General features: G+C 40.1%; 1 protein-coding gene across 5 annotated transcripts in view; it reads left to right on the forward strand.

Moving 5' to 3' along the window:
• Positions 1-17,277, forward strand: part of nav1b (neuron navigator 1b) — a 76,569-nt gene that overhangs the window by 10,424 nt on the left and 48,868 nt on the right. For all 5 annotated transcript variants that reach the window (XM_084425269.1, XM_084425270.1, XM_084425273.1 and 2 more), the window contains 2 exons: positions 4,844-4,946; positions 10,905-11,264. In XM_084425269.1, the coding sequence (XP_084281395.1) occupies positions 4,844-4,946; positions 10,905-11,264 (463 nt within the window). The remainder of the gene's footprint in view (positions 1-4,843; positions 4,947-10,904; positions 11,265-17,277) is intronic.

The raw sequence follows: 17,277 nt of genomic DNA on the forward strand, positions 1-17,277 counted from the left end.
ACGAATCCATACAGCATTCTGATCGGATTTATAATTTGAAAACAATCCCAAAAGATCCAAATGGGAATTTTCTTAGAACCCAGAAACAAAAAGTAAGAACAGAACAAACAAACAAACAAACAAACAAAAACAGATCCTGTTGGAATGTCTCTATTTCTTCACATTGTATTCCCATTAGCATCCTTTTGGGATTGATTCCAAATTATAGTAGAAAATGCATGCATTCTTTCATTCTTCAGGATTTTTATATATTTTTACAAGTATAATTATAGAGTATAATTACAACCAACACTAGCGTGGTTGCAGAGCTTTTCTTCTCTAAATTTAGAGAGAAAACAATGTGCTTTTGGGCAACTTTTTTTTATGCAGGAACATTTAATCACAAGGTCTCTAAGAATAATTCATCGAATCTCTATATCAAAGTTCTTTCTTTTTATGATCATAATCACACGTAGAGTTTATGCTCATTTGTTGTGCATAATAAACCGCTGCATAATAGACTTCCTTATGAGACGTATGTGGCACACATACCACTCTTGGTCACAAGACTGAATTAGAGCTCAGAATGGAGTATTTCTCTCCTCTGTGCATTCACAGTTTCTATTGTACAGCGCAGCTGGACGAAGGTCCAAACCTCTGAGGGGGAAGGCTTAAAATATCAATTAAGGACAATAGTTCAACTCAACAATTTGAGTTGAGGAACAGTTACATGGAAACTTAAGGAATAAAGGGCTGAGGCCAAATTTGGCTTCTTTGTGACAGTCTATATGTAGAGCAAGTTATGGCGGATATGCAAGCTTTTATGAGGGACTGTGATCATGTTTGTTACTGCGCTATTGGTTTTTAAATAACTGATATCAATATCTAGAGAGTAGGGTGACTGATAGCTGACGTTATACCAATATGAAAATACATGTACTGTATAATAAGTCTTTTTGACTTGTTTTAATCTAAAATATCTTAAAATCCTTACAAAAAGATAAATATATCTGAGAGAGTATTTTGTCTTTCTACACTAGCAGCCTTTTCACTCATTTTCAGTACAAACTGGTTAAAACAAGTTAAAAATACACTTATATCCAATCTTTGAATCATTATTATAGCATTTCTTCAAGTAAATGTTTCTTGTTTTAAGGATTTTTGAATGTTTTAGCTTGAAAAACTATCATAATTTAAATTTACTATGTATACACAACATTTACAAAACTGCTGGTAGAGTTTGGAACGAGAGCACTACCACTTTTTTAATCGGTTAAATATATTTTATTTCACACACACATATATACATATATATAGCTACAGTATATATGCGTTTCATGAAAGCATTGTTTGCCAACTATGGTCGTGAGTTCCGTCCCTACCAACATAGTTCAATGATTTGGCGTTTCCTTAAACCGTATTCCAACGAACATTCGCAAACAGCATCGCAAACTTACATGGTTGGAACTATAGCTCTCAACCTGTAGTTAGAAACATAGTTTCTTGTTAAATAACATGTGGACTTAAATAGATCATGCTCTTGGGCACAATAAGCAATCTAACATACAGTACATTCTATATTCGTCATTCTGTTTAAATATATATACATTTTAATCTATATATTTTAGCGTGTCAACACTACAACTATCAGGGCCGAATCTGAAAAGTGTGCATGTGCGTAAAATGCGCAAGGGAACTCCAGAGTATGACGTATGCGAGATCCTGTGATGAATCAATTATCAATAAAGCAAAATGACATGGAACAAAAACCGTGAAGCAGTCATTAGTTGCCGTGTTCGTTCCAGCAGCATCTCTGAGATCTCGGAAAGATTAATTAGCAGAAGTTATTCCTCCTCCACCTGCGTGTGAACTCTGTAACGACAGTCCTGTATTGTTAAACCAATGTGGTTCAAATGACAGAGGTGAGACCATGTTAACAGTTTCAGTTGGTTATTTTCTCCAACGATGCATCGTTCTGCGGTTGTTAATCAGCGAATTACAGTACATTGTTGTACAAGAAATGCACCCCTGGTTGTTCTGTCTGTCATTAAACTGCACCAGTGCTCACATATGCAGCAGTGATGCACAAAATGAAGCTGTGGTCCAGTATGCCCTTTCAGATCAAAGCATGTGGGGAAAAAGAGCATATATTAAAGTTTAATCTCCCATGGAGCTGGAGATTGCATCAGAGCATTGCACACACTATTTAAGGTTGCAACGTAGAATATGAGGGTGTTTGTATACAAGATGTAAATGTATCAATTTAAACATTTTGTGCATGCTTGCTTTTTATTTGACCGTACAAAGTAACGTTTTTAGGAGGTTTTCTAGAGATTGTGTGGCAGTTTTCAATTGCTTGAACAGAAAACAGTTTCTTGGGACAGAAGAAGACTTTCATCCTTTGTTCTCATGTTGGCGATGGAGTAATAAGAGGCTTTCTGGTTCTCATAATCTCATTGTTGGCATTTGGGGTTCATGTTGAAGACTGTTAGCTTTCACCTTTAGTGGCTTTGACGTAAATGAAAGGCTGTTGGCTACTTAAAAACAAAGACAAGCTCTTTGAAATAATAACTTCCTGTTTCTGTGGATGTCAGGACAAATCACAGGTGAAGCTCAGTTTTGTCATCTATGTGAGCACCACTGCTATACCTGTTTGCAGTGGTCACATACGTACTTTGCAGTGAAATACTGTCATCTTGTCTCCTCATTTACTATTTCCACCATGCAAGTCTGTCTAGTGATGTAATTAGCTAGAGTTAATTCTCTCATGGGAATAGACTTGATTGACATGAGTTATCTGCTGTAGAGTAATGCTTGTAAACCACCTCTCGTCGTCTGTAAGTCCAGTCGTTAATAATGTCGGGGCAAGCGTCGGGCCTAACTGCACCGTGGGATTGATTGGACATGCTGACCGCCAGCCGACCACAGGTTTTCAAGAAATCATGTGCCAGTTTACAACTGCTCGAACAGTCAGCATTAGTTTCTTGGGACTTTCATTCTTAGTTTTCATTTTCTTAATGTAGGTGATGGAGTTAAATGATTCTATCTGGCATTTGTCTCATTTTATGCTGCCTTCAGGGTTAATGTTGAAGACCTTTGAAGGCCTTGACGTAAACTAAAGGCTATTGGCTATTTAAAAACCAAGACAAGCTCTTTAAAAGGTCAACTTCCTGTTCCTGCTTGTCTTTATCAAACTCTTTCATGGGTCTTTAAATTCTCAATGTGATCGAGTACTTTTTCCATTTGCATCTTTGAATAATTGAGGACATTTTGATGTAGAAACTTTTTGAGAAACTCATCTTTTTCAAAGATGCATATTTTGTGCTGATTTTAAACTATTTTATGTTAGATTGTTTGGTTACACTTTATTTCGATGGTCCACTTTAGTCATTCTACTAACTGTAAGTAACTTTGGCACTACATGTCAACTAGGAGTCATTAGAGTATTAGTAGACTGTCTGCTTAATATCTGCTAACACTTTATTTGTGATGCTCCTCCAACAGACTTTCTACTGACTATAAGTAACTTTTCAGCAACTTATTCTACTAACCCAAACCCTAACCTAACAGTCTACTGATACTCTAATGAGAGTTAGTTGACATGCAGTTGCAAAGTTACTTATAGTAAGTAGAATGTAAACCATTGAAATAAAGTGTAACTGATCTTTTTTCTTTACATGAATACACCACCGTTCAAACGTTTGAGGTAGGTAAGATGTTATAAAAGTCTCTTATTCTCACCAAGACTCAAAAGTATAGCAAAAAATAATAACATTGTGAAATTATTCAAATTTAAAGTAACTGTTGTCTAATATAATATATTGTCAAATCAAAGCTGAATTTTCAGCATCATTACTCCAGTCTTCAGTGTCACATGATCCTTCAGAAATAATTCTAATATGCCAATTCGGTGCTCAAGAAACATTTACGATTATTATCAATGTTGAAAACAGTTGTGCTGCATGTCGAAACCGTAATATTTGGCAGGATTCTGTTAGCCTGGTAATACCACACTCTGCTACTTCGCTTTGCTTCGTAGACAGAGTCTGGAAGGGCATAATTGAAAAGCGTTTTCTTTCTCGGGCGCTTGTCTGAAGTTTAAAATCATTGGTTACCCGTAAGCCAATCACATAACGTTTGGTTATGACGTGTGTCATGCGCAGGCTCAGCCGCATCTAACTTCCACTGTAAACACATGTATGATGCAAAAACAAAACCATCGAGCGAAATACCGGAGTGAACATGGCTGTGAACGACTTTTGCAGATTATGTGAAGTAAATCTACGCATCCACGGTACAATCAGCGTCTACGTCACGGCTCTCAGCCCGCCCTCTGTTCGTTGATTGGCCGGCTGCTTTGAGGCCGGAGGAAAACGGGGAGATAGGTCGCTATCTCAGACTGAGTACAGAAGCGAACTGAAATTGAGCGGAAGTACGAAGTCTGACGTAGTCAGGCTAGGATTCTGTGATTGATAGTAAAAAATGTCTTTACTGCCCTTCATAAATTTGATCAATTTAAAGGGATAGTTCACCCCAAAATGAAAATTCTGTCATCATTTACTCACCCTCAAGTTGTTCCAAACCATTCTTCCAAATATCTTCCTTTGTGTTCAGCAGAACAAAGAAACTCATACAGGTTTGGAACAACTTGAGGGTGAGTAAATGATGACAGAATTTTCATTTTTGGGTGAACTATCCCTTTAATGCATCCTTGCTGAATAAAAGTATAAATTTCCTTATGCATTTATATGACATACAATGAAAATCTTATGATCTGATGCTTGATTTAAAACTGCTCCTTGATGGAAACATTGTTTTGCATACTCACTGTTCATTGTATTTTGGTTGCTAATTATGTGTGCAGATCCCGAGTCTCAAAGGAAACGGACGGTTCAGAATGTTCTGGATCTCAGACAGAACCTGGAGGAAACCATGTCCAGCCTGCGGGGAGCTCAGCTCAGCCAGAGGTAAGAGAGAACCAGCACACGTTTATGGCATGAAAAATCACAGCCAAACTAATTTACGAGGATGCAAACCGCTGCTTTTCAATGAACCATGGGAGAAAGCACCACAATGTTATTTGGAAACAATTTTCACACACATTTGTGCCACAAAGAGCATGAATATAAACAAGGCTTTATATTATACACAAACGATTACTTTTTCCACAACCATGCACCCTCCCACGTCTTTTGGTAGAGTTTGCACTTCAGTCATTCAAACACCTGGCTGCCACATTCATAAATACACAATGAAACACTTTCCATCAACGAATATTAACAAACACACACAGAAATCAGCTGCTCTCCAGGCTTTACAGACTCAGATGTGCAAACATTAATACACAACTAGAATATACAGTATATATATGTACATGCAGTTAAACAGGTGTACCGATAAAAGTGGCCAACGAGTGTATGTGTATGTGCATTTACAGTTACATTTATGCATTTAGCAGATGCTTTTATCCAAAGAGACTTACATTACGTTTCAAGGTACGCATTTACATTCTTATCAGTTCTTGCTTTCCCTGGGAATTGAACCCATGACCTTGGCATTGCAAGCGCCAACGCTCTACTGTTTGAGCTACAGGAAAGTATGTACCTGAAATATGTACCTGTTCAACTGCTCATTAGCCCAAATATCTTATCAGCCAATGGCACATGGCTAGCCTGGGTGCCAGCCCGAACCCCGCCCACAACATTTTTTGGTCGGGAAGTTCGGTCTGGACTCGCTCCGTTGAGGAGCTATTATGCCCGAACAAAAATTGTTCGGACCAATCAAATTGTCAGGGCGGGCTTTATACGATGATGGACAGATGAGCAACGGTAACGTAATCATCCACGTCACCAAAGAGCGCTTGATTTGAATTAGTTTACAACAAAGACGACTGCTGCTGGAGAATTGAGATTTCACGAGTTCACATTTACAAATAAGTCAGATAGAATAAATGCGTATATAAGATTTCACACAAATAAGTCGATAGAATAAATGCGTATATGACGTGCTGTCCGAGGAGAGGGCTGTGGGCTCGGTAGCCATACTCCCCCGTATTCCTGGTTGTGAGAGAACAAGACAAGAGTGAGGATTCGGGGTGGTGGAGGGATGCTGAAAAACTGTCAAGGAGTGTTAGGTAAGTTTACAGAGTGAATATGCTTCCTCATGCTGATAGAAAGGGTAACGTTAGACATGGTATTGTTTGATGACAAGTTGATATTGGATTGATTATTTGTACGTGCTCCTCCCGAACTTTGTTTATGAAACATCATGTGTAGATTCCGCCATCGCGTCTGTTATATCGACAGCGCATTCATTTTAAAAGAGGAACAGAGAGCCGCGACATTTTGTTGGTTGAAAATATGAATGAAGAACATGCGTCATTTACTCCGTTGCTCTGATTGGTTGTAGGTCTATCCAATTGAGTGCAGAGTTTTTTTTTTTTCTGGTTTGGTTGAGACACGCCCCATAATCAAATCTCTATGGAGAAGTATCAGACTCACATTCTGACTAGAATCTGAGTATGACGGCGTCAGGCTAGCACATGGCAGCAGTTCAAGGTATTTAGGCATGTAGACATGAAGACTTGTTGAAACTGAGCATCAGAATGGGGAAGAAATGTGATTTAAGTGACTTTTAACGTGGCATGGATGTTGGTGCCAGACGGGCTGGTCTGAGTATTTCAGAAACTGCTGATCTACAGGGATTTTCACACACAAACATCTCTAGGGTTTACAGAGAATGGTCCGAAAAAGATTAAATATCCAGTGAGTGTCAGTTCTGTGGGTGAAAATGTCTTGTTGATACCAGAGGTCCGAGGAGAATGACCAGACTGGATCAGCTGATAGAAAGACAACGGTAATTGATAGTAACTCGGTACAACCGAAGTCTGCAGAAGAGCATCTCTGAACGCAGAAGAGCATCTCTGAACGCAGAAGAGCATCTCTGAACGCTCAACACAACCTTGAAGCAGATGAGCTACAGCAGCAGAAGACACACACTGGTGTCACTCCTGTCAGCTGAGAACAGAAACTAAGGCTACGATTCACACAGACTGACTAAAACTCGACAATAGAAGATTGGAAAACGTTTCCGGGTCTGATGAATCTGGATTTCTGCTGCAACATTCAGATGAGGGTCAGAATTTGGTGTAAACAACATGAAAGCATGGATCATCCAGCCTTGTATCAACAGTTCAGGCTGCTGGTGGTGTGATGGTTTGTTATATATTTTCTTGGCACACTTTGGGCCCTTTAGTACCAATTGAGCATCATTTAAACGCCACAGCCGACCTGAGTCTTCTTGCTAACCATGTCCATCCCTTTATGACCACAGTGTTCTCATCTTCTGATGGATACTTCCAGCAGGATAACACACATGTCACAAAGCGCAAATCATCTCAATCTGGTTTCTTGAACATGACAGTGAGTTCACTAAACTCAAACGGCCTCCACAGTCACCAGATCTCAGTCTAATACAGCAGCTTTAAGATGTGCTGGAACAAGAGATTCACATTATGGATATGCAGACAAATCTGCAGAATCTACGTGATGCTCTCATGACAATATGGACCAAAATCTCTGAGGAATCCATAACCTTGTTGAATCTATGCCACGGCAGTTCTGACGGCAAAAGATAAATATTCATGTTCAAGTGACAGAGTAAGCTAGAGAGAAGCTACGGACAGCTCTGTGCTTCATCCTGATGAATGTGTTCTCCTTCCCCAAAGGTGTGCTAGATGTGCTTAGCATAGCAATTGTGCTAACTTTTGTCTCAGTTTTGCCCCGAGAGATCTCAGCCTGTCCTTTCTTCTAACATCAAACATTTCCCTGCAGGATTACTATTCTCTACCCTATTAAGTTTCTGAGTAAAACATTTTTGCAGTATATAAGCATGATTTCTAGACCTGCAGCTAATGTACCCTCCATTTTAACTGCAGCACTTGTATAAGACTGATGATCTTCCAAAGACTTGATGGGCGCAGGCGTGAAAATGATTCATACTAGATCAGCCAGACTCAACCCACAGATTCACAGCCACACTAATGTATGTGTGTATAAAGCCCTGGCCTAGTGAGCTGTTCTGTAACATGATGCTTCTGTTATCCTTTAAGACATGGAGATTCATGGACTAAATCAACTCACGATGACTCAAAATAGAGGTGCAGTGTTTGATTTTTCATGTCTATTCACATTATACACCTGCTGCGCTAGAGTACACCTGGAGTCTGTTATTGTCAAGATGCACTTGAATGGGAAAATGTGATTAATTACTGAACCACATGGACGCTTTTAAGTTCTCATATGCTTTTTTTTGTTTAGGAAAACAGCTTGTTGTGTGTTTACTTTTGCTAACAAGTCTTTTATCAATTCAGAATGTTTTGGTAATAAAGTGTGATGAGTTTTTAATCATAACCGGCAAATTGTTTAGTAGTATTCTATAATAGCATAATGATTATTACTAATTTTTATGGTTAGTGATTTGATCAAACTCTTAAACTATATAATAGTAATAATATTATAATTGTACATTGCAATATTAAACTAATACTAAGTGCATTTGTGCTGGTGCTACAGATATAATTGGCACATCAAAATGTGATAAAATTGTACAAAGACAGACCTAGGGCCCTATCTTGCACCCAGCGCAATTGACTTTGTACACCGACGCATGTGTCATTCCTATTTTGCACCCGACGCACAGCGGACTTTTCCCTCCACAGACGCAGGTCGGTAAATTAGGGAATGAACTTGTGCTCCCAGGGGCGGTTCAGCGAAAAGAGGAGGCGTGTTCCGGCGCAAACGTTCCCTGGTGCTATTTTGCAGTTTCAGAAAACAATTCTGCCACAGACCAGGAAAAACCTAGTCTAAAGTCAGTGGCGCGTTCAGATGCTATTTTAAGGGCGCATTCTTGGCCATAATCAATGTAGCGTGTGCACAACGCGCATACACTTTGCTTATCTCATCTACACAGATGCAGCAGTTAACATTTTTGCAAACCATACATAATTACAAGGAAAAATATTCCACACGAGGGAAATCATTGTGGTGTCCAATGAAAAAATAGGCATAAATCTAGCTTACACATTACCCAAATAATTATACGCCTGTTTAACCGAAGCTAATTTAGGTGGCTTTCTCCCGTCCCCATACAATGTCACTTCTCTGTGTTTTACGGCCCTGATGAGAACGTCGGTCTCCTCGGCTGTGAACCGCTCCTGGCGTGCGCCTGGCAAATCCGCCGTTATAATAGCAATCCGCCATGGAACAAGCGCGCCTGCTCTTAAAGGGAATGTGAGATGTCGCTCTGATTGGTTTATTTCACGTTACAGCCCGAGATCCGCCCACAAAGTTACTTGCGTTTCGCGTTTGATACTTGCGTTTCAGGTTGTTAAAATAGGGCCCCTAGTGACCAGCTCATCATGAAGACTTGGAGGTAAACACTTGTACATTCCTAGTAACATCCTAACAATTGCATAACAATGCATTTGCAACCTCTCACAATGCTATGGCCTTGTGGTGGTCACTTTTGCATGCGCAAACAGACTTTATTCAGACAATGTAAAAGAGTAGTTTAAGTCTGATCTTGCCCTTACAGTGCTTGTTGATTTTAGTAATGAGAAGAACTCTATAAATAGTCTTGCCACACAGTGCATGACTTGGAGAGAGCAGGAACTTTGCTTTGGCTTCAAGTAGAATGTGATGTGGCACTGAAAGAGAATGGAAAAGCAGGTCATGAGGTTTGGGAGTGGCTGGGCCGTCAGTTCGGCCAATGCAGTGAAATAAGGCGGTGTGTGTGTTATTTTCAGTTGTTTTTTGAAAGTACAGAGAAATAAAACATTTATTCTGACTATAAAACTCCCATACAGTCCTTTATCTCCAGTCCAGGTCCTCTGCTATAATGCCAGATTAAAGGTTGTAGAAAATTAGACATAAGCATTAGTATTTTAATTTTACATAGATATTATCATTAATATTAAATGCTCGATTTGTATTTTTACAGTACAATAGGATTATTACAATAATATATTTATTTTAAATATTTAATTTAATAATTATAATAATAATAATATAATGATTATTATTACTGTGATCATACCATATTGATCATATCATCACAATATAATTTTTTTGGACAAATTGTGCAGACCTACAAACAAGCTTTTCTTTATTAGAAAAATCGCAATTAATTGGCATGAAATGGAAGTTGCGATCGTCTTTTCTTCCCTACTGTGGCATATATGTGAGTAAAACGGCTTCTGAAACAAGACCATATGTAGGGCGGAGCTTGATTTTGTCTGTGGGCAATTGATTGGATGGTTGTGGTTTGCTATTGGTGGATCTCATGTGAGTGACAGGTTGCCCCGCCCTCGTCATCAGAGAAAGAGAAGAGATGTTGCTGCAAGAGGAAGGGGAAGTTATTTTGATTTAAGATAATGACAGCACAATAAAATAATGATGTGCACGAAAAAACTATTTGTAATAAATCCTGCAATATTCCATAAAACACAAGTATTGTCAGTTTTGATTTCATGGTGACTTTAAACCAAGTGACCCACCTGTAAGAATAACATGCCAAACTAACAGCCCTGGGTAACACTAACCGAATAACCCAATGCCAACATGTTTGTGTGCATTTTCTGCCTTGCTAGCATCAAATATTTCAAAGCGCTAGTGCATTTCTGGTATTTCGCAGCTGTCTGATGAAGAGAAGTAGGTAAAAATAGCTACTCAGTGTTTATGTGGTGGAGGAAGCTGTTATATTATTCATTTGAGCTGGTGCTTCTGGTTATGCAATCTGCATCCTCAACAGATGATCATGCATCCTTTTCTTTAGTAGGTCATGAGTTCCTGTGGCCTTCATCGCATCCCACAACCCTATTATGTTGTGTTTTGAATGCATCAGTAACCCTCTCTTTCCATCTACAGTTGTTTGGACAGCAGCGTGTGCTACGACAGTGATGAAACCAACGCTCGCAGCATCTCCAGCCTCTCCAACCGTTCCTCGCCTCTCTCCTGGCGCCACGGCCAGTCCAGTCCTCGTCTGCAAGCCGGAGATGCCCCTTCCTCCACCGGATCCAGCTATCTGTCGGGAACCAAAGCCTCGTCCCAGTACACCTCTCAAACGATGCCCGCTCGCTGCTCCAGCCGGCTCAGCCACACGGCTCGCAGCGAGTTCATCGAAGGCCTGGACGCTGGAGATAGCGACCTCAAGTCCGGCTACCTCAGTGATTCTGATGTACTTTGCAAGAGCCTTAATGACGAAGACGATGACAATCTGGCCAATGGGTGAGTGTCTGCATGTGTTTGTTTGCTAAACATTCTCAGCCTGTCAACTTGAAAAAGATTAGGCCAATGGAAGACTTTATGAAGAGGATCATAATGTCTGATTTGAAGTATTCATAAGAGCTACTCGAATGTCAAGAATGGGACCAGGAGACGCAGTACGGCTGTTAACCTGCCTTGTAAGTACACTAGATTAAAAAGGCAACAGTGAGTAGCGCATCAAAGAGGGTCATGCTAATTATCCACAGTACCAGAGAGACCTGCAGGGATGCTGGGAATGACGAAGCCCTCCTGGTTCTGCCGCAGCTTCCTAACATTAATACAGGGGGTTCAGACTTTTGTACAGTCGAAAATGCAGAAAAGTTACTTAGTGAGAGCTCAATGAGTCATATTAGCTTTGTGATATGTGATTAGTGACCATGGAGATGATGATGTACAAATGATTTCTTTACACTACCGTTCAAACTTTTGGGGTTTCTTCTGCTCACCAAGGCTGCATTTATTTGATTAAAAATACAGTAAAAACAGCAATATTGTGAAATATTATAACAACTTAAAATAAATGCTTTCTATTTTAATATAATTTAAAATGTAATATATTCCTGTGATGCAAAACGGAATTTTTAGCATCGTTACTCCAGTTGAAAACAGTTCTATTTTTGTGGAAACCGTGATACATTATCTTCAGGATTCTTGAATAGAAAGTTCAAAAGAACAGGATTTATTTGCTATAGAAATCTTTTGTAATGTTATACATGTCTTTACTGTCACTTTTGATCAATTTAACGCATCCTTGCTTAATAAAAGTATTAATTTCTTCAAAAAAAAAAAAAAAGGTGAAGGTAGTTTCTAGCCATGAGTGTGAATTTAGTGTTTAAATCACATTGTTTTATATTTCTGGTTTTAAATTAGATTTCAAATGTCATTTAGTTGTGGCTAGATTAACAAAACTATGAAATAGACACCATATATACTCTGGATAGTGGACATGTGCTGTCCATCTAAATGGAGTGGTCACATATATCACAGTGCTTTGCTTTTAATGACATCTTATGCAACCGTATCTTTACATATAACAATCCATGTGTTTTTTCATTTTGGGTCCCGTCAACATTCACCAGGGCAAGTTGATTGTAGCCTATAGTAACATTGTTCATTTTGCGGTTGTAAAAATAATAAATACACAGTTTGTTGTTCATTAGTAGTTTGATAGCTTGCAGCTTTGCAGATAGCAAGATTGCACACACCAAAATAATAGCAAGTAGGCATTTAGCAGACGCTTTTATCCAGTGATTTGCAGCTCAGTGACGATCCCTCTGGAGCGATTCCAGTTTAAGCATCTTGCTCAAGGGCGCAATGGTGATGGCTTGAACTAGCAACCTTACACTTTCTGGCCCTTTGAATTTTACCCTTTGAAGCCAAACCTTTTCTGTGCAGCTCTAACAGCGAGTTGCAGCATTCATGTATAACAGCCAAGTCACCATTTGTGTCTTTTTGCAAAGTCAAGCCATCTCTCAGGTCTCGATTTCATTATAATCATTATAATTTGCATGCCATCGGAGTGACCTTGTGTTCCTCTTGGACTCGGACCGCACACAGCCGCAGGGAGTTTGATCTCAGGAACATTTGACTTCTTTACTGGCCTCGATCGTCTTTCTAATTCCTCTATCTGCTCTTTTTCTACTGAGAGTTTGAAATTATCATCACAGCTCATTGCTCGGTCACACACCCCCAAATACACACGTTGCACGTGTATTGAGATGATGAAATCCAGGCCAGTTCTCCTGGGCGTGAATCTGGGCTTTATCTGGGAAGCTCATGCAGAGGGATTTAGAGAATGCCGCATGACGGTGGGGTGATCAAACCCAGCCCTCGTTCTCACTCTCGACTATAGAGAGAGAGAGACTTGCGTAAAGAAGAACAGGCCTTAACAATACGGATGGTCAGAGACAGTTTTGGGTCAGCTGAAGGAACTATCACTTACATTATTTGGGTCAGTTAATGTCTTGCAAATGCAAGCATTTATATTTTTGTCAAATTGTACTGATTAAATTTATTAAAAACAATTACATTTTTTTGCTGCTTGTTCAGTTTGCTTACTTAAAATGAGCTAAAGTAACACAGTTGCGAACATTTTATCACAACTTAATTTCATTGTGTTGGGACATTAATCATTTTTGTTGCATTAACTGAAACTGCATGGGTGGATTTCTCGGCATTTCAAGGGAAATGTTAGTGTTTAATGTTCGGTTATCTTGGAGTTTCTATTGTTGAAGTGTTTGTGGTCACCATAGAGTGCAAGGTGAAAATATGAAGCACTGCGAACAGCATAATCGAAATAAAAACGATGAAGAAATATAAAACTACGTATTTAAAGATGTTTACAATTTTTTTTACAAATGTTATAAAAATATAAACAATATATTTAAGTTTTTACAAAATATGTGTTTATATTGAAATATTTTGAGAGCGTAGGCCGTAGGGAGATCGACTTGATTACGTCATTCGCAGTGCTTCATGGGAGTGGGCGGGGCTAAAGAGATCTATTGGCACATTTTGCTTGTTTCGACTCTCTGATTGGTGGAATTTTCTGCACAGCATCATGGGTAATGTAGTTTTCACCAGGAATTCCACTGTTAAACACGATTATTTTAAAACTAAGTTGAAATAATGAGGGCTGACGGCTTCAGCCGAAGCAAATATCATTGATTAACAATCTCGTAGCTCACAATAGGTCTGTCTTTAAAGATTTGTAAGTTATCGTTAAAAATTCATTTCCTTCTGGAGTTTTTACTTCTGGAACCTCACTGTTCACTGTGCTGAAGAGTGGGACTTGTGGTGAGGTTGTGGGACGGTTATATGTTGACTACGGTAATTGTTGCATCATTCAATGAACATAAATGTGCGAATGTCAGTGCTGTGGCAAAGTATTTATTCACTTTATAGTTGGTTTAAATGAATGAATTTAAGTTCAAACTTCAAAACTATAGGACAAAATAATCAGATCAAACAATTTTTTTAGTTGAAAAGGCTTAATTCAATTGCATGGTAAGGTTTCCTGCATTTAATTAAGATTGTTACGTGTTTTTTTGTCAAGTTTTGTAATACAGGCCTTTAGTTCCTGTTGACAGCTAGTGGCATATTGGTGATTTGTGCAGAAGAATTGCACGAGTTAATTCAGGGAAGATGAGTCTGAATCTGGTAACCATGGAGATGAGCTGATGAGGAGAGCTAAGGTTTTCCCTCACAGATGCTTTAGTCTTCCTCGGTCGATTCCATGTTCTTGAGCGATAGTGTTTCGAGTGTGCATGTGATGTTAATACCACAATGCTTTTGATTTGTAATATGTAGTGAATGAGTACCATATTGATATACTGTATAAAGACTGTAAAATCAAGGTGTGGCCTGCGGGGGCAGATTTCTCACTCCAGGAAAGGTTTCTACACACAGACTGGAGTATGTTTGCTTCTCAAGCCACCAGTGGCTCTCACACGGACATTGACTGCTACACCTCCTCTGTACTGGATTATATTAATACCACCATTGACAGTGTTACAACCCAGAAGCAGATCACCACATACCCAAATCAGAAGCCATGGATGAACAGGGAAGTGCGACTCCTATTGAAGACACGCAATACTGCCTTCAGATCAGGAGATGCACAAGCCTATAGCACATCCAGAGCAAATCTGAAAAGGGGCATCAAAGAGGCCAAGCACTGCTACAAGCTTAAGATAGAGGGACACTTTTCCAACGCTGACCCTCGGCGCATGTGGCAGGGCATTCAGGCCATCAGTGACTACAAACCCTCTCACTCCACCCCCGCAGCCACTGATGTCAACTTCCTGAACGAGCTAAATGACTTTTATGCTCGCTTTGAAAGAGACAACAGAGAAACTGCCACCAAGCTCAAATCCTCAGCTGACCACCCACCGATCACACTCTCCTCCACAGATGTCTGCAATGCACTGAGCAGGATCAGCGCGCACAAGGCTGCTGGACCAGACAACATCCCTGGACGCGTACTCAGGGCATGTGCGGAGCAGCTCGCTGGGGTTTTTACAGACATTTTCAACCTGTCTCTTGCCCAAGCAACTGTACCAACATGCTTTAAATGCACTTCCATTGTGCCAGTGCCAAAACACTCCAGCCCGAAGTGCCTTAATGACTACCGCCCTGTAGCACTCACACCCATCGTAATGAAGTGCTTTGAGCGGCTGGTCCTGGCACACCTAAAAGACTCTCTACCATCCACATTGGACTCACACCAGTTTGCCTACCGTAGCAATAGGAGCACAGAGGATGCAGTCTCCATGGCACTGCACTCTGTGCTCACACATCTGGACAATAAGAACACTTATGCACGCATGCTGTTTGTTGACTTCAGCTCAGCATTCAACACTGTCATCCCAACTAAGTTAATAGCCAAACTTGGAGACCTGGGCTTCAACACCTCCATGTGCAACTGGATTTTGGACTTCTTGACCAACAGACCCCAGAATGTTCGATCAGGCTCCAACTGCTCCACATCCATCACACTCAACACTGGTGTACCACAGGGCTGTGTGCTAAGCCCGTTCCTCTACTCCCTCTTCACCTCCGACTGCAAGCCTGTGTACGGATCTAATTCCATCGTCAAGTTTGCGGACGACACTACGGTGATTGGTCTCATCAGCAACAACGATGAGACTGCCTATAGGGAGGAGATCAAGCACCTGGCCACATGGTGCACCGAAAATAACCAGCTCCTCAACACCACCAAAACGAAGGAGCTCATCGTGGACTTCAGGAAAGTGTCAAGAGGCACACACGACACCATCCACATCAATGGAATGGCTGTTGAGCGTGTCTCCAGTTTCAAGTTCCTGGGGACCCACATCTCGGCGGACATGACCTGGACAACCAACACCTCCAGCCTGGTCAAGAAGGCTCACCAGCGCCTCTTCTTCCTGAGGACACTGAGGAAGAATCAGCTTTCCTCCACTATCCTGGTGAACTTCTATCGCTGTGCAATAGAAAGCATCCTGACCAACTGTGCTACAGTGTGGTATGGGAGCTGTTCTGTTGCAGAGCGCAAGGCACTGCAGCGGGTGGTGAAAACCGCCCAGCGCATCACTGGGACTCCACTACCTGCCATCGAGCACATCCAGAGGAAACGCTGTCTGCATCGAGCTCGCAGCATCCTTAAGGACTCCTCTCACCCAGCCCACAGACTGTTTTCTCTCCTGCCCTCCGGCAGGCGTTTCAGGTGCCTCCGGACCAGGACCAGCAGACTAAAGAACAGTTTTTTCCCCAGAGCTGTCTCTTTATTAAACTCTAACCCTCATTGATCCCACTCCCCTTATATACTGATTGACTCTCCTCTCCCTCCTCACACCTGCCTCCATTTTGTTATTTGCAATACTATAATGTTCATTTGCACTGCTGACTGTTATTACAGTAACAACTGTTTACATATGCATCTTGCACTACTACCTTGACTGGAATATGCTCATTTGCACTGCCGACTGTTTATTTACAGTACCGACTGTTATATATACATTGCAATATCGTACCTTAACTGTAATATGCAATTACTTTCCACTGCACTCACTCGGATAGCTTCTGTCCAAACTTTATTTGCACTACTTTAAATCCATTGTTATACTGCTCATTAGCCTAACTTATACATATATCTATTTGTAAAATTCTGTTTATAGTAATATCCATCTGTATATTATGCTCACATTCTGTTTATAGTAACAGCCATCTGTATATATATTCATAGTACATATCTATCTGTAAAATTATGTTTATAGTAACAGCCATCTGTATATTATATTCAGTACATATCTATCTGTAAACATTCTGTTTATAGTAATAGCCATCTGTATATTATTATATTCAGTACATATCTAGCTGTAAATTCTGTTCACAGTAATAGTTATCTGTATATTATATTCATAGGACAATCTATCTGTAAATTTTTGTTTATAATAGTATTCAACTCTATATTTATTCAGTACATATCCATGTT

The sequence above is a fragment of the Rutilus rutilus genome (genome assembly GCF_951802725.1).
Source record: "Rutilus rutilus genome assembly, chromosome: 12".
NCBI lineage: Eukaryota > Metazoa > Chordata > Actinopteri > Cypriniformes > Leuciscidae > Rutilus > Rutilus rutilus.